Source organism: Mustela lutreola, chromosome 17 (genome assembly GCF_030435805.1).
Source record: "Mustela lutreola isolate mMusLut2 chromosome 17, mMusLut2.pri, whole genome shotgun sequence".
In the NCBI taxonomy this organism is placed as follows: domain Eukaryota; kingdom Metazoa; phylum Chordata; class Mammalia; order Carnivora; family Mustelidae; genus Mustela; species Mustela lutreola.
This window is the reverse complement of record NC_081306.1, coordinates 11,444,914-11,466,663: the sequence shown is the minus strand read 5'-3', so window position 1 is coordinate 11,466,663 and position 21,750 is coordinate 11,444,914. Positions and strand designations below refer to the sequence as shown.

The 21,750-nt window shown below is 51.7% G+C and overlaps 1 protein-coding gene across 4 annotated transcripts in view; it reads right to left on the bottom strand.

Moving 5' to 3' along the window:
- Nucleotides 1-21,750, bottom strand: part of MYH11 (myosin heavy chain 11) — a 111,046-nt gene that overhangs the window by 20,041 nt on the left and 69,255 nt on the right. For all 4 annotated transcript variants that reach the window (XM_059155625.1, XM_059155626.1, XM_059155623.1 and 1 more), the window contains 16 exons: nt 20,757-20,852; nt 18,742-18,860; nt 17,112-17,264; nt 16,047-16,220; nt 14,692-14,865; nt 13,076-13,190; nt 10,038-10,231; nt 8,595-8,716; nt 8,399-8,468; nt 8,053-8,213; nt 6,631-6,739; nt 4,364-4,495; nt 4,066-4,272; nt 3,057-3,194; nt 1,886-2,009; nt 1,231-1,402 (listed from right to left, as the gene is read on the bottom strand). In XM_059155625.1, coding sequence (XP_059011608.1) covers nt 1,231-1,402; nt 1,886-2,009; nt 3,057-3,194; nt 4,066-4,272; nt 4,364-4,495; nt 6,631-6,739; nt 8,053-8,213; nt 8,399-8,468; nt 8,595-8,716; nt 10,038-10,231; nt 13,076-13,190; nt 14,692-14,865; nt 16,047-16,220; nt 17,112-17,264; nt 18,742-18,860; nt 20,757-20,852 — 2,260 coding nt within the window. The remainder of the gene's footprint in view (nt 1-1,230; nt 1,403-1,885; nt 2,010-3,056; nt 3,195-4,065; nt 4,273-4,363; nt 4,496-6,630; nt 6,740-8,052; nt 8,214-8,398; nt 8,469-8,594; nt 8,717-10,037; nt 10,232-13,075; nt 13,191-14,691; nt 14,866-16,046; nt 16,221-17,111; nt 17,265-18,741; nt 18,861-20,756; nt 20,853-21,750) is intronic.

The following is a 21,750-nucleotide window of genomic DNA, read 5'->3' as shown; positions in this document are numbered from 1 at the left end:
AACATTTTGGTGAGAGTGTGTGCACGTATGGGTGTGTGCATGTGAGAGAGAGAGAGAGAGAAAGAGGGAAAGCAGAGCCTGCTCCCGGACTAGCCAGGTGCCTTGTTCACACCAGGAGCTTAATAGACGCTTATGAACACTGGACAGTCATTTCTCCTGAGCAACTACTTGTTTTTCTTTCTTCTTTTGGTTCAAATGGTTCAAAAGTGTCTTCACCATGCAAAGTGCTTGGCGAGATGTTAAAAGCCATGCAGCAACCATGGGTCAAGTTGGGATGCGAGAAGCGTGGTCTGAATGGCCTGGAGACCATTAGGACCTGCATGGAAAGCAGCTCCCCGATGACGCATGGTGGGGCTGGCCTCCTGCTGTGATGGAAGGAAAGGGAACAGCATGAAAGAGGGCCCAGAGGCAAGATTCCTCAGGGCAAGGGGAGGTGAGCACCTTGATCCTACTGAGCTTGGGAACAGGAAGCAGTGAGAGAGAAGGCTAAGTGGTCGGGTAAGGGTCAAGTTCACAACCCAGAGGATGCTTCTGGTCCATTGCCCTAGCGCTGTCCAGCAGCACACACTGGGAGCAAAAGAGCTGGCCATGGGACCAGTCAGGAAGTGTTGGGGCTCAGATCCCAGGCCTGGCTTTCTGCTCAGTGACACGGAGATCGCAGCAGCGTCCCTAGCCTGGTGTGTGCGTGAAGATACTGCCTGGAAAGAGCTTGGCACACAGTGAGCAGGAAAATCCCTGTTAGTTGTCGCTGCAGGATTCCCAGGGTGAGGCTGTCAGCTGGAACCCAGCCGGGCAGACAGGGAATGGGACAGGGACACGTTTCTAAGGACCGGCAGAATCTGAGGCCGGCCGCGGTCTGGGCGTGGGAGGAACAAAGAGGGGACAAAACGACCCTCAGGAGGAGGGGCAGGGGTCATCCCAGCCTCAGGCATGCGGTGCCTGAGACTCCAGTGGAACGGGCTCCGTGGGCCACTGGACATGAGAATGGCCGGGACTTCCGAGAGGCAGACGTGGCGGGAGGAGCGGAGATGCAGGAGAGGATGAGTTTGGAGGGAAGAGAAGAAAATCAGTGGCATGGTTCTGGAGGTGCAGGCAGGACAGGGGAGGCCCCCAGCAGCATGGAGGCCTGCCTGGAGGAGGAGGAAGACGGGGCCCACTGCGGTGTGGCGGGAGCCCGCTGGGCACATGGACCCCCCGGGACCACAAGATGCACCCCACCAGCCTTGCTACCTGCTCAGGGCGGCCTGCAGCTCCTCCTCCTTCTTAGCCAGCTGCACCTTGAGCTCTGCGATCTGCGCCTGGAGGTCGGCGATCTGCTCGTGGAAGTCACTGGCCTCCCCCTCCAGCTTCCGCTTCAGCTTCTCCAGCTCCTGCCGGTTCTTCTCCTCTTTCTTCAGCCGCACTACGACAAAGCCAGGCGTTCTCAGCAGGTGCCAGCTATCAGAAAGGCACCCAGAGGACAAGCCTCTCTGCTCTGGCACCTCACGGACACACACATGAACACACACACACACGGCCCCACAGGTGACTGGCCTGGCCTGGCCCAGACCATGATCTTGCAGGAGGAAAGTCAATGCGGCTCCTTTATTGCTACTAGTGTGTCCGCTGCAAGGGGCCTCGCTCAGGTTTACTCTCAGATTGTATTTTTTAATTGAATTAATTTGTTTATGTGAAAAAGAGAGAGCACGAGTGGGAGGAAAAGCGGAGGAAAAAAGTCAAGCAGACTTCCTGCTGAGCAGAGAGCCCGATGTGGGGCTCATTTCCAGGACCCTGAGATCATGACCTGAGCCGAAGGGAGACGCTTAACCCACTGAGCCACCCAGGCGCCCCAGCTCTCCGATTTTAAAACACCCATTTGAAACCCCCTTTGAGGTACGAGGTTTACCTTCCAGTTCTGAAATCATAGATTCATGCTTGTTTTTTAGCTTGGTAAGATTCTTGGCCTTTTCTTCCTCTTCTGCAAGATTCGTTGTTAAGTCACTAATCCTTTCTTCAAGGAGTTTTCGCTCCTTGGAGGGGGGAAGGAAAAAAAAAAATCAATTGCTTTCTTTTCCCTTTTCCAGGATCTACATTTCATTTTTAGTCACTTCCAGAAAAACAGGTGGAAAGAAAACCCAGATGAACACACAATACAACCTCTAGCTTTAAAATGATTTAAAAAAAAATAAATAAATAAAAGCTTCTTAACAATCATTCCCTAAAACCCAGGTACTTCATACCTCATGTGACCTCTGACCCCCACACTTCATGGTCCAGGCAATCGAACCCTCATTCCTTCCTCCCACATGCCAGCTCTTTCCTTGCCACAGGGCCTTTGCACAGATAGGACCATCTCCTGAGTGGCTTCTCCACTCCCCTTCCAACTGCTCTTCATTCTTCAGATTTTCTCTTAAATGTCACTTCCTCCAGGAAGCCTTCCCTGAATGCCTTCCTTCTATCCCCTGATGTTCTATTTTTATAATATTGTGAACACCCTCTTCAGAACCCTGACTGTGAGGGTCACTAATGGTTAGGTATGAGCCTTACCAGGCCAGGGCCCCCCTTGTCATGCAGGCCTTGTACCCCAAACAGAGCCTGACTCAACACAGGGGCCCAGCTGACATCGAGCTCAAAGACCTCAAGGGAGTCTGAACTCAGTGGAGCTGCCTAGTGGTTCCCGATCTGGGTGACATGGGGACTTTTCCAGTTTGGGCACTGAAAGTCCCACATCCCAGAAAGCCCTCAGTCCCAGGCAAACCACGCCTGCGGGTCACTCTATCACTGACCAGAAGCGGCCCGTGAGAATGCAGGAAAGGCCCCCGAGTCTCAGGCACATGCGGCTGCCTTTACACAACTCAGGGCACCCACTGGCATGGATTTTCTGAGACCTGATCCGTGGCAAGCCCTGGTCCTGGAGGGACCGCCAGGGACCCCATCCATGGGGTCTACCTGTCTCTAGAAGGCAGTCAGGAGGCTGCCTTCCGCACCATGCATTTGGCCAGAAAGAGGAAGCATCTGCAGTGCTTAGCCCCGGGGAGCCTGCCGAGTTAACGCAGATGTTGGTCCCACTCACTCACTTTTGACAGCTTATTGTTCTGATCGTCCATGACCAGAATATCGTCCTCCAGTTTCTTGATCTTGGCCTCGGCCGTGACCTTCTCCAGCTGTAGCTTCTGCCTCGCGGCTTCCTCTTCCTCCAGCTGTTCTTCCAGGTCCTTTGTGGGAGAGGGAACGGAATCACAAACCTCGCTCCCAAGGGGGTCCCTCTCTCGCAGCTTGGGGGCTGAGCCACACGGAGCCCGGGTCTCATGCCCCCCCGGCCCCGGCGCTGCGGTCTCCTTTTACTGGAAATAAAAGGTTTGGGAAACCACTGGCTTCTTGAGCCTCAGTCTTCCCATCTGTCAAATGGGGATAGTAAATTCTCTGTGGTTTCAAAATGTGTCTGCAAACCCTCATACTCTTCCCTTCGAGAGGTGCAGCCCAATTCCTCTCCCCATCAGCGTGGGCTGGATTTAGGAGGAAGTGATTAGGTATAATGCCCAAGGCCAGGCTGTAAGAGGCATTGTGGCCTCCTCTCTCTTCCTTCTCTTGATTTGCCCTTCCTGGGGGAAGCCAGAGAGGCCATGTAGCCCTAAGGAGAAGCTCCCCGCCCTCCCAGTGAGGAGATGAGGCCTCCGGACTCCAACCACGGGAGCTAGCCACGTGGACGTGGGTCCTCCAACCCTGGGCTCCCATTCCGACTGCAACCTCAGGATACAGTCTCACGCAGAACCTCCCGCCGAGCCACTCTCAGATTCCTGACCCTGTGACCCAACGGTGTGTCCTTCTACGCTGCTAAGTTCTGGGGCCTTTTGTCCTACAACAACAGCTAACTAATGCGAATGTCCCTCACACGGGGCTGTGAGGGGAAAAGGTGTTTGCACACGTTGGGTAGAGCCGGAGAATGGGGCGGGCTCTCCGGGAGACCGGGACGGGCCGATCCCCTCCAAGACTTAGTCCCCAGCGGGGACATACATGACCACACGCCCCTCGCAGGCTTGCAGCGAGGCTCAAACGATAAGGCAAGCAGCCCCTGCAGGGCCTCACCAGCATCTGCTGAGCCATCTTCTTCTTCTCGGCCTGCAGCTGCTGGCCCCGGTCTTCCTCCTCCTCCAGGCGGGCCTCCATCTCATGCAGGATCTCCTCCAGCTCCTGCTTCTTCGCCGCCAGCCGGACCCGCATCTCCTCGGCCTCAGCATACAGCTCGGTCTCCGCCTGCAGCTGCTCCTGGAGCAGGTTCTTCTCCTCGGCCAGCTGCAGGCAGGGAGCAGGGGGGTGGCCGGTGAGCCCCGCGGGGGCACGGCTGCCCTCCCTCCGCAGCCCCTGCCGGGCTCTGGGCCGCTACCTGGGAGTGCTTCTGCTCCAGCTCCTTGAGCTCGCTCTCGGCCTTCTGCTGCCGCTCCTTGGTCTTCTGCAGCTCATCCTCCTTGGCCTGCATCTCCTCCTCCTGCCGAGTCACCTGGAGCAGCGGCTTCACCTGCGCGCACACCACCAGCCGTCACGGGCGTCCATGGCCCGAGGAAGCTAAAAGCTCTCCTGGTACCTCGGATCCGCGGTTCTCAACCAGGGACCGGTTTATGCTGTCCCGCACCCCCGAGGGGATGCCTGGGGATTGCTGGGGACAGTTTGGGTTGTTCCAGTCTGGGCAGGGGATGCCACCAACACCTAGTGGGTATGAGCCGGGGGTGCCGCTGCAGATTCTAGAAAGCACGGGACAGCCACCCCGCGACACAACCTTTCCATCCAACACTCTGATAGCACTGAAGTTCAGAAATCATCAATGAAAGCCACCGGGAAAAAATGTGCACAGTGTAAAGGAAAAAGTCTCTCCTTCTCCCACTTTGTCCGTTCCCAGAGAGAGAATTACCACTGACCAACCGGCTTATATCATCCTGTAAGGACCTATTTTACTGTCCCTGCTCCCCTCCCCCAGGGGACTTAAAAACAAGTCCCAGAAACCAGCTCCAGGTGTGGAAGCCAAGAAAAACAAGGCTGTACCCACCTCGAGTCTAGCCCTGACGTAAGTACAGCCATCTTGGCAAAGCAAAAGCTGGCACCTTGCACTGTAAGAGTGGGTTAGCATCAGAATGGCCATCCTGAAGGCCGGGAAGCCTTGTTAGGGCACGGCTAACTTGAGATAAGAGAAAGTAGCTAAAACCTGGAAAAACAACTTAATCATATACCATCAGGGAGATTATGTGGTGGCGCCACAGGGACCAAATGTTAAAGAAAACAAATAGTTAACTTGCAGAGATCACAATCCTGCAAGACAGGAGTCTCCCTTGGTTTGCAAATGTCCTGGTGATTTACAACAAATAGGGCCATCTCTTCAATGGCCCAATTTCCAGAGACAAAGGGCTCAGTTCCTCAAGGCCTAAGGTCGCACCATTAAACTGAAGGAGGCTGAAGCAGAAGAAAATGTAAATAAAGTTACATTTCTTCTAAACCTAGATCTCACTTAACCGCCAGGATGGCTCTAGGGTGACGCCAGGGTGGCAAAAGGTTAAACATAGTTAAACTGTCAAAGTGGGGTGCAAGATATGTATGTAGCCACGGAGAAGTGCCTTGAAAACGCTATATAAACCCTTGGCTTTGAGTGCTCGGGGTCCTTGCTGAAACTCGCTGCGCCAGGCAGATGCTTGGACCCCAGCTAGCTGGAAATAAACCTCGCTGTGTGACTTGCATTATCGAGAGTGTTCTCTGTCTAATTGAGGGGTGGTCGACTCCGTACCCTAACAATCCCAAGGAGGAAAGCGGGGAGGAATCTCCCACATTCTACCTCCCCGTCAAGGTGACCGTGTGCACCCTTGACGGTTCCCGCCAGTCCTTCTCCTACATGTTTAAAAAACACACCCGAGACCACGCTGTCCAATTTTCTATGACAAGTCCGTTACTTAAAATTAAAGATAATCATGACCCCGTGCCGCTGTCAGCTTTACGCCTTTGTTTTTTTTGCTAGCTGCCATTTTTGTGCTCTAGAAGCGGTGACAGGGGACATCCCTGTCTTTCTCCTGGCTTGAGGGGAAAAGCTCTCAGTTTTGTCCCCATTAAGGATGACGTCGGCTGTGGGTTTTTCACAGCGGCCCCTCCAACGGCTTTGGTCCAGCGTTTTTAGGTGACCGTCATTTTTAAGAGTTGCAAAGTATCCTACGGAGGGAGGAGTGTGTTGGGGGCTGGACCCTGACGTGCTACTATAAGATCACCACGAATGCCCCCAAGTCCTGATCTTCAGAGAACAGTGTGCCTTGTGACAAAGCCAGTTGCCCTGATGACAGAGTGTAGGACTCCCCTTGTAGAACATTCTTGAAAGGGAGGACAGAGGAGCGGGGCTATGGTGGGGAAGTGGGTGCGGCCAGAAATGAGCAATGGGAGGGATCCCCGTGCAAACGCTTGGGATCCCAGTCAGGGTCATTGATAACCTATGAGCCCACCGAAGGAGAAGGGGGGGTTAAGCCTTCTCGGGCCAAGAAACTACACACAGGCGAGGTGTGACTCTGAGCTCCCGAGCGCATGCGCACATGGGCCGTCAACCACATGCAGCCCCACAGCCGGAGCGTCTGGGGCGCAGAGGGGGGCAGAGGGTTCCCACAGAGGCGGTTCCGCGGCACTCACTTTGGTGAACAGCCTCCACCACTGCCAGTTCCGCAGCTTGAGGTAGGCGGCGCAGTTCCTCTGAATCACCTTCATGGCCGTCAGCTGCTGCTGCCGCTTGGCAAAGGCCCTGGGGCAGGGGAAGTGGGTTCTGTGAGAACCCCCCGGGGAGGCGGAGGGGGGGTGGTGCCCAAGCCTTGTCTCCCCGGGGTCGTGCGCAAGCACATCCCAAAAGCAAGACGCGCCTGTCCAGCATGGGATTCTGTGACTCCTGCAGGGGCATCACTCCTCCCCGCTGCTCTCCAGCTCGGATTCTTCAGGAAGCTCGAGCATCAGCACATGCATGTCGTCCGGGCGCAGACCAATTCAATGATCTGGAGGCCAGCACCCTTCTCGGTGGGCAAGGAAAACCCCCAGCTCACCAAACGCCCTGGACTCAGATCTGTGGTCCAAACAATGCCTAGGTAGTCAGTCTACACTCCACCAGTCCTAAAGGGGGTCCTACACATGACAGGCAGACCCACTCTTTCCTCCGGTGTGTCTTTGTGTCTTAGAAATCTCAAGTCTGACTCGGAATCAGGGCTCCTTTGGGTTTCAGGGCTGGTGGGTTTGCAAAACCACCGCCAGGGGGAGCTCAATGGCTCCTCTTTCCCTGTGGGGCTGCCATCTTGGTACGTGGGTCAACCTGAAGAATGCTGCTGCTCGTGTCAGTGGAGGTGGGAGGGCGCATCAGAGAATTGAGCTATGAAATATAACCACTCAGGTCTGTTCCTGGACTGCAGACCCCCGCCCCCCCCAGTTCTGGTCTTCACCACCTTGGTTCTGGCCTTCACCCTTTTGGGTCCACTGAGTAACGAATGGGCTTACTCTGCCCTGGGCAGAGAGCCACTCCGCCAGTCCCTGCAGTCCTCTGTGGGGTGTGACTTCCCTCGAGGAGCCCCATCCCTCATGCAGACCCTAAGCCTCGCAAAACAGAAGGAGCATCCGATCTCCCATGACCCTGCCTTCTGGATCCCTTTTGAACAGGGGGTTATGGGGACAGCCAAATCCTCTTCTCTCCTGCCCTTACCATCTTCTCGCACTTCTGAAATGACAACCTAGCCCTGTCCACGGACTCCTCACAACCCCATGGGCAGGAATAAGAATCCTCCTCCAGTGGAGAGATCTGAGCCTCGTAGAGACAGAGAGAGAGAGAGAGAGAGAAACTCGCCCAAGTTCACCAGCAAGTAAGCTGGGGGGCAGGACGGCAGCCCTTACAGTGAGGGCACTTCCCTACAATGGTAGCGTTTCTGCCTCCACCAGAAGCAGCGCCAGGCGATCAGGATGCTTCCTAACTCAGGTGGCCTCTCAGAGAAGCAGGGAACCAGAGTATGAGGCCGCAGAAGCCCAGGAGGGTGTGTTTCTGGGCCCTTTGCAGGAAGGCGACAGTGCTCAGGTCCTTACTTCCTGGCCAGGTAGCCACGACACATGGCCTGGAAAGCCATGATGACATCAGTGATCTTCAAGTCCCGTTCCTCCTCCAGGTGTGCCAGGACCCCGGTCCGGAAGAAGATTTTGCTCTGCCCGATTCTGTACAAGTTGGGGTCGAGTTCCAGGGCTTTGATCTGCAGAAGAAAGGGGGACAGGTGCTCTCGTTCTCAGCTGTGACATGTGTCCATGGGGTGTGTTTCAGGAAGGTCCCACCCCAACAAGCTCCTGGCAGTGTCCCCAGCGACGGGGGCGGGGGGGCGGGGGGGTGCATTTGCAGTCAGATCCCTGGGGAGGGGCTGGAGCTGGGGCTGGGACTCACCATGAGAATGCAGGCCTGCTTCCCGTCCATGAAGCCTTTGGGAATGGCGTTGGCAGCCAGGATCTCGTAGCTGGAGACACAGGGCAGAAGCTACTGATGAAACGCCTCTCGGCATCCTTCCAGCCCTCCACCTGGCCTGGCTCACCCCCCGCCCTCCCTGCACCCAAGCCCCCTCCCCTGACCCCAGCAGGCTCACCGCTGGCGGAACTCCTGGAAGACGATCCTGTTGGGGAAGCCCTGGCGGCAGATGCGAATGCCTTCCAGCACCCCGTTGCAACGCAGCTGCTCCAGCACCAGAAAGGCGTCCAGCTTGCCAGACTGCAAGGCCAGAGAGGCAGAGCGGTGGACCAGGGGGCTGGGACTCCGGGAGCAGCAAGCCCCGAATCTCAGGCCTGGGTGACCCAGTGTCAGGCCACCGTGGCTGACAGAGGCACCAGCGGAGGTCCCAGCTGAGGTACCGGTGCCACCTCTCCTGGACTTGGTGGCACCAGCCTCACCTGGCTAGAAGCCTCTCCTTCCCTCACTTCCTGTCACTGGTGCTGCAGCAGCTACCTTCCAGATGGCTCCCAAAGGACATCCATTCACCATCACCGCCCCTCCCTGCTTCCCGCCCCTGTCTTGCCTCCCTCTGCAACCTCTCATTCTGTTTCCCTAACATCAGTCTGATCGTGACATACCCCTGCTTTTAAAAGCCCACAACGGCCTCCTCTGGTCAACCCACAAGGAGTGCCACAACCCAGCTCCTGCCAAAGGATTCAGCCCCATCTCTCCCCAATCCCTGCCTCACACCATCACAGGTCAGCATGAAATGACCCAGTTGCTACCTAGACCTTTCGCTTCTCAGGTCACATCGTTGCTTCTACTGGTCCCATTGCCTAGGATGCTTTCCCCACCCTGCCTTCCACTTCACCAAGCTGGTGCCTACTCACTCCCAAGGCAGCGTTCTCTGAGCCCCAAGGCTGGAGTGGGAGCCCTGGCTGCATGGTGTTCTTGTAATTTACCATGTTGCGTTGTGCATATTGGCTTGTGCATCTCTTTCTCCCAGCAGGTCTCCCACGACATCAGCCCATTGACATCTTGGGCTTAGTCTCTGCTTTCCATCTGTGAGGGCTGCCCTGTGTGCCATAAGGCATTTAGCAGCATTGCTAGCTTCTCTACACTGGATCTGAACAGCAGCTCCCTCCCTGTTATGACAGCCAACGAAGTCTGCAGACGTGGCCAGATGTCCCCGGGGGACACTGCCCCGGCTAAGCATCCCTGCACTAGATCACCGGAAGAAACCTGCAGGCAAGGATCCCGATTTATCCAGCACTCTATCCTCAGTCCCTGGCACAGGTGCAGCTCTACTGACTAGATTGCCTATATTGACTAGAATAATGAATGCATGAACGATTCGATGCCCTGAACCAAAAGTCCAAGGCTCAAAGTCCCTTCTGTCTCCTTGCCTTCCTTTGCCTCCAGGATGGGGAGTGGGTACCCAGTTCAGACAACCTTCCACCTGCATCAGACGGAGCCCGTGGGGTATGGAGGTTTTCCTCCTTCCTCTCTACCCTGGTCTGCTTTCCCCAAAGCTTCCTGATGATATCCCCAGAGAGTACACTCTGGCCCCCACCCCCAGAAGCCAGGCAGGTGGTCTCACCCTCTTCTCATGGTTGGGGATGATACAGCGCACAAAGTTGGGTGTGGTGTTACGTAGGGTGGTCATGAGCTTCCCCAGCTGCTCTTTGTACAGCTGTCCCACGGTGCGGAACATGCCCTTCTTGGTCTTGGAGGCACTGGGCAGAGAGCTCTCTGTCATCTTGGCCATCTGGTCCAGGCCCACGATGCGGTCCACTGTGGGGCACATTAATGTTGGTGTCAGCCTCTGGCCCACCCAGGGGCCCTCCACCCCAACAATAAGCCAGAGGACTAGGCCCAGGGAGTGGAGACTCCAAGTTATCTGCTCCATTTTGGTGGGCACTGTCCCCATTCTCTCCTCTGTGGACCAACACCTTTCCTCTAGCAACAGTTAAGGGGAGCTGTGTAGAGGTCTGCTTTCCATGTATTGTCTATTTGGGAAATCTGAAAGCTCCTGAAGTGACAAAAAGAACAAATTCTCTCTCTTAGGTTATCACAGAGACCTGGAGATAAATCCTTCTCTTGCCACTCTCTTGGCCTGGTGTCATTTTGTGCCTCAGTTTCTCCTACAAAATGGAAGTCAAACCAGTACCTACTTCCTAGGGCAGGAAGAAGTGAATAAGGTTTACCTCTCCTGCTTGCCTTCAGACCTTCATCTATCAAGAAATATTTATTGAGAACCTACTATGCACCAGGCCCCACAAATACAGCCATGAACAATGACCCTGTGTCTCCACACATACTCCCAGCTCATATTCTATGGATATTCTATTGGAAAGAGACCAACAATGACAACGTATATAAGTACACAATATTCCAAGCGGTGAGACATACCTAGGAAGATAAAGCAGGGTAAAGAGGGAGAGAAAGAGTAATGGGGGTGATCTCTCTGATAAGCTTAGTGAGTGATTAGGTAGATTTTCAGAGAATCAATATTCTGGAGACAATGTATAGCAAACACTCCAAGGTAGGAATCTAGCACATTAATAGGGACTCAACAAGGAATAAGTGGTGGTGTTATTGGTGTGACATCACAGCCACCAAGGTTCTTTTTCTTTCAGAACAAAATGAGAGACTCCCATGCTGCCCATCCAAGCCAAAACCACTGGCATAACTATGAATTTCCCTCAAGGCACAGCTTTGGCTGCACCCCCACAAATTTTGGTAATGTGTGTGTGTGTTTTTTTTTAAGTTCAAAATATTTTAAAATTTCACTTGAGAAAATTAAATAACACACCCAGACACTTCTAAATAAGACATGGGGGCCAAGACCCAAGTGCCATTTAGAAGTGTGTCATTTGGGCGCCTGGGTGGCTCAGTGGGTTAAGCCGCTGCCTTCGGCTCAGGTCATGATCTCAGAGTCCTGGGATAGAGTTCCGCATTGGGCTCTCTGCTCAGCAGAGAGCCTGCTTCCCTCTCTCTCTCTCTGTCTGCCTCTCCATCTACTTGTGATTTCTCTCTGTCAAATAAATAAATAAAATCTTTTAAAAAAAAATAGAAGTGTGTCATTTAACTTCCAGGTATTTGGGGATTTTCCAGCTATCTTTCTCTTACTAATTTTTAGTTTAATCCCATGGTGGTCGAAGAGCAGGCACTGTATACTTTCTATTCTTTTAGATTCATTAAGGTGTGTTTAATAGACCAGAATGTGGTCTAGTTTGGTGGAAATTCCATGGGAGCTTGAGAAGAATGTGCATTCTGCTGTTGGGGGATGAAGTAGTCTATAGACCGCAGTTCTTTTTTTTTTTTTTTTTTTTTAAGATTTCATTTATTTATTTGACAGACAGTGATCACAAGTAGGCAGAGAGGCAGGAGGGTGGTGAGGGGGGAAGCAGGCTCCCTGCTGAGCAGAGAGCCCAATGCGGGGCCTGATCCCAGGACCCTGAGATCATGACCTGAGCCGAAGGCAGAGGCTTAACCCACTGAGCCACCCAGGCGCCTCATAGACTGCAGTTCTATCAGTTGGCTGATGACGATTCAGCTCAACTCCACTGGCATTAGGATGCCCTATTTCTGTGCCTTGTACTCAGGCAGGTCATATGACCCCATGTCATAATGTCTTTGCTTGTTTCTGTCTTCTGCCAGACTCTGGGCTCCTTCAGGGAAGGGTCTTGCTGAAACGGTCACAAATCTCAGGGTGAGATCCTATTACCCCATCCCATGGCCTGGGACATGGCGAGCACTTAGTAAATGTTGGTACAACAGAACCCCTCCTCCAGCATTTTCTACCATGCTTAAAACAAGTTGTCCAGGCCTATGAGCCCAAGGCTGACAGGCCCTGTGCAAGGACACAATTTGCTGTGGGCACCAAGGTCCAGGAACAAAAGCAGAAAACCCCATCAGCCCTAAAGGCCTCACGGAAGCAGGCATGTACTGAGTCTTCACTATGGGACTGGCAGATGTAAGCACTTCAACATGGATTAGCTCTTCTCTGGTTCTCAGAGGGAACTCAAGTTCTGGTCCCCAGAACACCAGCCCCACCACCACCCCCTTGGAACTTGTTAGAAATGCAAATTCTCAGGCCCTACCTGGACCTGTTGTATCAGAACTTCTAGGACTGAGGCCTAGTTATCTGAGTTTCAAGAAGCCCCTCAGAAGACCCTGATGCATGCTCAAGCGAGAGACCCAGGTCTGATTCTACCCTATGGGGATTATGCTTCTCTTCCTGGTTTTATTAAGGACACTCAAGCTTAATGACATCAAGAGACTCAGCCACGATGACAAAGCTAGTGCGTGGCCAAGAGAAGATCATAGTTGAGTCTTTCTGACCCCAGATGGGAAGTCATCATGCCTCCTGCACTGTTTCCTCTGTTACTGCTTGTCCCTTGACTTAGACCTGTCTTCCTGGGCCTCAGGTGTGGGACTGAGGGGTCAGGGGTCATCACTCTGGAAGTGGCAGGATGCATCAACAAGTTGTCACTAGCACCTGCACACCCTGCCCTCTCCCCACCCCCACACAGGCCCACCCCTTCCTGGGAGCAGGTGTGCGAACCAGGGGCACCTGGAAGGAGGCAGAGCCCTCCGTACCCAGTCCCCCAGCTCCGGCCAGCCGGCTCTTACCGTCCTTCCAAAGGTCGGCCACGAACTTGTCCGAGGAGGCGTTGAGGAGGGAAGTCACGTTGTCATTCAGCGGGTCCATGTTCTTAGTCAGCCAGGCGCTGGCATTGTAGTCCACCTGCAAGCATCACCACACTGGTCAAGGGTGTCTGCCTCTGTGACTAACTAAGGCCAGGGCCCAGGGGCTCCTGTTTCCCTCTGGGGTCTTCCCAGGTCAGAGAGGAAATGGCATTAGCAGCCTCCGTGATGGAAATCTTCAAACACCCATGATGAGTCCAGCAGATCAGTTCTTTGAAGGACCCTGTGACAATGGGGGCTTCGGCCAACAGCGCCCCCTGCTGGCTCCATTCCTGCTTCTCTTAGTTTCTGGCAGCCCCCCCTCTGCAGAGCCCAGGAGGATGGTTCGAGTTTCAGCCCTGGAGAGCTTTGCAGATGGCAAAACCCCTCCCTCACCCCCAAGGCTCCCCTCTCATGAAGAGGGGCCTTGGCAACAATCCCATGACGTGTGAGGACCTCACGTCCCCTCTCTGATGAGTGTAACTGCTGTACCTCAGAGATTCTGATACATCAATATACAGAAAAGGGATCGATAAAGCTTTTCCAGTTCCTGACTTGAACATGGACAATGGCAGAACCCTTCATTTTATGATTGTGATGTTGAAGTGGGAGCAGCCCGTAAAATAGCTCTGGGGGGTTATTACGGGATGTGGGTTGCCACGGGGATGGCCAGGCCTGATGGGAGAGGGGACAGAAAAGAGCCATTTGGAAAGCGGGAAAGAGGAAGGCGTTCTTTTGTGTGCTTAAGGGAATGCACACTCCCTTGAGTTTGAGTAGGATTTGGCAAACTTTTTTTTTTGGTAAAGGGCCCAGATAGTAAATACTTCCAGCGCTACAGGGCATGACATCTCTGTCACTATGGGTCACAAGCGGCCAAAGACATTATGTAAACATCGGAGCTGTGAGCCCACAGAACTTCATTTACAGAAACAGGCTGTGGGTGAGATGTGGCACGTGGGCCGTGGTTTGCCAATGTCCGGTTCAGGGCCTTGCCTGTTTGCACGAGGCGGGGCGGGGGAGGGGAGGGCACTGGAGAGACAAGAAAATACTCAGATTCTGCAGGCCAGGCCAAGCTGTGGTTTTTTTCCACGTTATCCAGGACCCTCAGGAGCCTCGGGGAAGCTCCTGGGTAATTACAGCTCTCATGTGATGACCGTCATTACCGAGGAGGAGGAGGAGGAGGGAGACCTCCATCACGTGTTTTCCTGGACAGCAGAAGCTGGCTGTGGTAAGCTCCAGGCTGCAGTAAGGGAGGGGTCTGTTGGGCCCCAAAGTGTGTTTATCAGTTCTCCCATCCCATCTGGCCCTTCCTCTTCGGTTTAAATGATAGCAAGAAGGAGTCAGGGTCTATACGAGAAAGAATTGCCTGGAATACGTTATAGAGATTAGAATATATCTGTATAAATATCTCGCTTATAGATTAATAGATAGGAAGACTTGCTTGGATTTAGTTTACATTTGATTTACACCTTTGGGCTCTGCCATTCCTAAATTACTCCTGCTCTGAGCACCCCGCCTGGTCCCTGGGGGACGGAGAGAGCCCTGGGGCCCACGGCTGGTACCTTCCCGGCATAGTGGATGATGGAGAACTCCGTTTTGTCCTTGAGCTGCTTGGGTTTCTGAAACTTGGGGTGGTTGCCCTGCTCCGTGCATAGCTTCTCCACGAAGGACTTGTCCGTGGCCTTGGGGAACCAGCACTCCTCGTCCAGCAGGGCCAGCACACCAGGAGGGTTATTCTGTGGGAAACAAGGCAGGCAGGATCCCAGCTAGCGTGCCCGTGCTTCGGGCTTGCCAGAAAGAGTTAGTCCCCGAAACACGCCATGTCACCTCTTCTGCCTACATATAAAGATGGATTTGTGTCTTCCACTCCCACAGATCTATCCTCAAATTACCCTGGACCTGCACTGGGGAAGGACAGGCGGGAACCAGCAGAATGTGTTTGCTGCTGCCCCCTAGTGGGCAGAACACACGGAACAGCCCACCTGAACTTGTTGCTTTACATGTAAGTTGCTTTACATGTAATTTGCTTTCCACGTAATTTACATGTAACTTCGCCTCCAGGGTTCCTTTGGACAAAGCCCTTCTCTGTAGCCCCGACAGGCTAAGCCAAGGTGCTAGGAACACAGCCAAACTTACACACTTGCCACTTACTCTGCACAAATGGTATTCACTTTTTAGACTCAGATCAGGGAGGCATATTTCTTTTCTTTCTTTCTTTCTTTCTTTTTTTTTTAAATGTAAGCTCTACACCCCACAAGGGGCTTGAACTCAGGACCCCGAGATCAAGAGTCACATGCTCTTTTGACCGAGCTGGCCAGGCGCTCTGAGCGTTTCTTCACTGCTGTATCCAAAGCTGGCCTCCCTGAATGGTTCCCCACATAGGCCCTATCAGAGCGTTTAGCGGATCTGTCTGGCTTCATGTCTGCTCCTTCAGGAGGCCAGGGACTAGGTCCATCCGGTCCGTGGTTACATTCCCAGCCCCTGAAGAGGGGGCCCGGCACAGAGCTGGTGCTTAGTACACAGTCATTCAACGATTGTTGCTTGGGTGCCTACTGTGGGTGTGGTTCTAGGAGTTAGGGGTACATGAGCAGACAAAACAAAGACCCTTGCCTTTGGGGATGAATGATTGAGACAGGGGAAGAGGGGGGAGGGGAGAGAAGGGAATGGAGGGGAAGGAATGCTAAAGAAGGGGGGGGGAAGGGGAGCCCAAGGGAAGGAGGGGGGAGGAGCGGTGGGAAAGAGAAATTAAAAAAAAGAAAGTACCTTTGAGAACCAAATGTGGGCTAAGGGACAGTGTGATCGAGTTCACAAGGACTCGGTGGCGGGGGAAGCCGTGCACCCGTGGGGCGAGGGCAGGGTCCACGTGCCACAGCCGAAGGAGGCCACACACGCATGCGAGTGTGATGTGGGCCCTCACCGGCCGCTCAATGAGCTCGATGCAGGGCTGCAGGTCGAGCCCGAAGTCGATGAAGTTCCACTCGATGCCCTCCCGCTGGTACTCTTCCTGCTCCAGGATGAACATGGTGTGGTTGAAGAGCTGCTGCAGCTTCTCGTTGGTGTAGTTGATGCACAGCTGCTCGAACGAGTTCACCTGAGTGTGCGCAACAGCGGGGAGGCCCGGTGAGCGTCTTGGTCAGAGGACAGGGCACCCAGGGTAGCTCGGCCCCAAGAGAGCGCCGTGGCTGGCAGTCTGTGCACCAGAGTCCAGAGCGGGCTGAGTCCCAACAAAGGCTGCCTAGAGTTCACGGGACTGGCTCTTCTCACGCCAGGGGGCCCCCACACATGCTGTTTTGAGGATGCTTATCTCCTTCAGCTGTGCAGTGATGTATGCATAGAACAACTACGCAGGGTCCTTCATCACCCCCCCCACTGCACAGATGGGGATGATGAAACTCAGAGAGGGAGTGATTCTCTCGTAGATGTGTTTCAGACTATCTGTCCATCTCCAGACCTTCCCTTTCACTGGGATCGTCCCTCTAGTCTGTGGGTGTGGGATCTAGTAGTCATATCCCCATTACAAGAAGTACAGCAAGACCCTGAAGACAGGGCTTGGCCCAGCTCAAGGGAGTGAGAGGGAGTGAAACTCAACTGGAAGATTTTGCTTACAACTATTGGGAGCAGTTGCGGCTGGTCAGAATTTCTGGCGTTGCCAAAAGGCAATCTAGAGCTGTGGCAGCCATTCTGCCACCATGAGGGGAAAACCAGCTTGAGAACAGAACCAATGTAGAGGTGGGAAAGAAAGAGAGAGAGGGAGAGAGGTGGAAGAGATCAGGTCTTGCCTGTTGGACCCAGCTGAAGCTCTGGCCTTCTCAGTTTCACAAACCAGTACATTTCTTACACCCTCGAGGGTGTAACCTTAGCTAGACAGCCTCCTAGTCTAAGTAGTTATCTGCCTGCCCTTCTCTGAAATAATGGCTTCTCCAAAGGAGACTTCATTCCAAAGAGTCAAGACCAGGGCTATCAGGATCCCACCAAGCTGTACCTCAAAGATCTCAAATCCAGCAATGTCCAGGATCCCCAGGAATGAAGCCCCTTGCCGGTGGGTCTTGTCTAGGGCTTTGTTCACACGGGTGAGTATCCAGCGGAAAAGACGTTCATAGATGGCCTTGGCCAGAGCCTCTATGGCAAAGTCTGCCTGTGGAGACAAGTGAAGGAACATGGTCATCTCCAGTGGGCCACATTTTCAGATAAGCCTGGTGAGCAGCTCAGACTTTTATTCCCCTCCTACCCATAATCAGTCCTTTAAAAATAAACAAAAAAAGGAAATTACACCATCTCTACACCCAGTAGAAAAGTGGCAGTAAGGAATTGAGTGGCCAGACCTAAGGAATAACTGTGTGCCTAATTAAATACTTCCTATCAGGGGAGCTGGCACTGAGGAGAGTCTGTTGCATCAGAGGGACCATTTAGAAGTGGTCAGTGCTGCCTCTAGAAAAGGTACACAGCCATTTTCAAAAACATATCTTTTAGGTCTGACCTTGAATGTACAACTAAGCGATCAAGATGAGATCATGAGTGCGGTACTGTGCTGCTCTTGTTCAGTACTGGATCTTCACAACCTGATATGGGACTTTGAATATTCTAGTATTGGATGGATGAGGAATAAAGAAATGGACAGATGGATGAAAAGATGAATAGATGATACATGGATGACTGAATGGATGGATGAACGTATGGATGGTTGGATGGATGGATGGATGGACACTTCCCACTGAGGGATCATCAGCAGTATAAAGTCTAACAAAGGCAGAAGTCAGCGAAAATAAGTTAGGATGGATGGATGGATGAATGGACAGATAGATGGATGGATGAACGGATGGACAGATGGATGAACGAATGGATGGACAGATGGATGGATGGACAGATGGATGGATGAATGGATGGATGGACATATGGATGGACGGATGGATGGATGGGTGAATGGATGAATGGGTGGATGGATGAATGGATAGATGAATGGGTGGATGGATGAATGGATAGATGGACGGATGGATGGATGGATGAATGGATGGACAGACGGATGGATGAACGAGTGGATGGATGGATGGACAGATGGAAGGATGGATGAACAGATGGATGGATGAATGGATGGACGGATGGATGAACGGATGGATGGATGAATGATAGATGGATGGATGGACAGACAGATGAATGGACGGACAGAGGGATGGATGGATGAACGGGTGGATGGATGGGTGGACTGTTCAATGAACAGATGGATGGATGCATGAATGGATAGACGGATGGATGAATGGATGGATGAATGGATAGATGGACGGATGGATGGATGAACGGGTGGACAGACAGATGGATGAATAGATGGATGAACAGATGGATGGAAAGATGCATTGATGGATGAACAGATGTATGTATATATTGATGAATGGATGCATGGATAAATAGATGCATGGAAGGATGGATGGACAGATGGATGGATGGATGGATGGATGGACGAATGGATGGATGGACAGATGAACAGATGGATGGATGAATGAATGGATGGATGGATGGATGAACGATGGATGGATGGAAGGATGGATGATTCTGCAGCAATAAAAGGCAAGCACAGAAGTCATTTCACATGCAAAAATCAACAGCAATTGTATCATTACCTGTTCTTTTGTCTGAGCTTTCTGTACTACATCCCGCCCAACTTTGATACGTGGAGTCAGGATTGACCGGGTGAAATCTGTCACATTAATTCCCATGAGGTGACAAACCTTCTGAGCAGCTGGATGGAGGAAAAAAGCATATTAAGAGCATCACAAAAGAGAAGGCTTAGGAAGGGAGGCCCATCACATGAGATATTTATGATCTATGTGTACATCGGATATTTTTAGAGAAATGGAGCATGACGGTAGTGAACATAGCATGAAAGAGTCCTGAAAACTGCTGTCGTTGGTGACCTCATCCCCAGTGTCTTGCTAAGAGGTGGGATGGAAGTATGCCCTCAAGGAGGGGCTTAGGGTCAGACAGTTCTAAGTCCAAGCCCTTGCCCCTTTCCCACTTCCTAACCACGTGATTTTGGAAAAACCATTTCAGTTCCTAGAGTCTTACTTTTTTCAGCTTGTAAAAAGAATGGGCCCCCTGGTACCTTGTTGGGATGTCAATGCACTTAAATGAGGTAAGGCACATCAAATGCTCAGCATTTGGCCAGCTACCAATAAAGATGTGTCCCATTGAGCCAAGATGTGTGTCCCATCATTCTTTGTGTTGGAAAAATACTGGAAAAAACTGAAATGTCCACTAATATGGAAATGAACAAATATATCGTGGTGTTTTCACAAGATGAGTTCCCACCAGCAGGTAAAGGAACAACGCTCATTTTCTCTCTCTCTAGACCAGCCAATGCTCGCAACTGGGGATGATTTTGCTCCCACAGCACATTTGGCAATCATCAGAGACATTTTTGGTTGTCACACTAGGGGGCGCTATTGCTGAAGCTGGAGGAGGAGAATAGAATCCCGCTGGGAGGCCAAGGGGACGTCCCTGTCAGCTACTCGGTTTCATTTGAAAGACAAAATGGTATTAGAACATATTCACAAGTGTCCATCCTGGAGGGGGGACTCCTGTTATATTATTGAATATCTGCATTTTAAACCTTTTCCTCAAAAGGTTGAGGTTCCATGACGCTTCCTCCGTGCGACCACTAGTGGTGCCTGATGGTTTGCACGTGTGACAGTTGATACACAGTGTGATTTTAGGATTTTGTCCCGTCGCTTTGAATGAGGGCTTTTGGTTTGTCGTTCCCTGAAGTTTTCTCCTCGGTGAGAGAAGTCTTTTCACTTGCCGTATTTTGGAGTGTACCCCATGAGAAACACAACAGGTGCCATGAAGGGGAAGTTCCAGAAGCTTCGGAAAGCAACACAATATACAGCCCACGCCAGTGGCACACCGACAACAGGGGGACAAGCTGGGGGCTTAAATCACCCTTTTGGCTCAGGCCCCCACAAGCAAGGGGGTAACCATGCAACCTTTCCATAATACAAAACACTGCTTATTTGCAGGTAAGGCTGTCAATTTTAGAAAAAAAAAAAATATAGGATGCTTGTTGAACTGGAATTTCATATGAACAACCAATATTTACAAATTGTAATTACTTTCCAAATATTGCAAATAACATACAATGTATTATAAAATTATATAGCTTGCAATACAAATATTTGCTGTTTATGTGAAATTCGGGTTTTACTGGGCATCTTGGATTTTATTTGGCAGTTCTCATTGCAGAGAAACCTGAGCTCTGTCTCCCCAGCAAGACCGTGTGTGCCATGACGAATGTTCTTATGGGGTTTCTTGATGACCCCCGGGCCCTGGCAGATTGCCCATGTTCAGAAATATTTAACAAAACAAATAATGGGGTTGGGGTTAGAATTGATGCTCCCTAAAGATCCTTTCTGTCTGATCTAAAACTATTAGTTCCCCTCCCCGCCCCCCAGCCCACGCTCTGATTCAAGAACTTCCCCCTGTGGGATCATCAGCAGTAAAAGTCTAACAAAGACAGAAGTCAGTGAAAATGTTAGTTTGGCTCTTGTTAATACCCTCACCCAAAAAACAAGCAAAGACTTCATGTGACCCTCCTTCCCATCCCACAAGTTGTCAATTATTGAGAAAAGGCAAGAAGAACCTGTGTTATCTGGCATGGATGCCTGGTCTGTGTTTCTTTCCTTCTTGAAGACGATATTTCCAAGCTGCAGGACAGACGACACCACCTTCAGTATAGCTGGGTAAGAGGAGAAGAGCAGATGAGACACAAATGTCAATGCCAAGGTGCTCTGGAGGTTTAGAGTCCCAAAGTTATCAGGGACCTTAGAGCCAACTTACGTCTTTCTCCCAAAAAGACTCAGGTCTGAGCTCCTAAGTCTAGGAAAAAGGCAAACTAACCTAATTCCCTGCTAACACTGTAGAAAACCTGGCTGGGGATAGCAGAATATATTCAGATGGTTGCTAAAAATCTTATGTTATCTAGGAATACTGCACAGGAGGGGTTGGACCAACCCATTCACCAATTCTGGCCCACTGTCTGCCATTGTAAATAAAGTTTTATTGGAACACAGCCACAAACATTCATTTGTATATGGTCAGTAGTTGTTTGATGCTACAAGGACAGAGCTGAACAGTTGCAACAGAGATCATATGATCCACAAAATATTATATTATCTGACCGCTTACAGAAAATGTTTGTCAACCCCTACTCTACAGCAAGGAGAATGAATGACTGACAACAGTAAAACTGTTGTATCTCGCAAATGCTTAGCAAAAGGCGCCAAATACAAACAAGAACATCAGTATGTAAGTCTACTAACAGAAAGTTCAAGAACAGGGAAAATTATGCTGTTAGAAGTCAGGATAATGGTTAACCTTGATTGGGAGAAACTACTAGAAAGGCTATGGGAAACTTCGGGGGGGGGGGGCTGTTGGTGTTCTCTTAGTTTAAATGGGTGTGAGGAGCACAGGTATGTTCAGTCTCTCAAAATTAATCAAACAGTGTACTTATAATATACACAATTTCCTAAATGTAAATTATATGTCAATAAAAGATATTTAAAGGGGCGCCTGGGTGGGTTAAGTGGGTTAAGCCTCTGCCTTCGGCTCGGGTCATGATCTCATGGTCCTAGGAT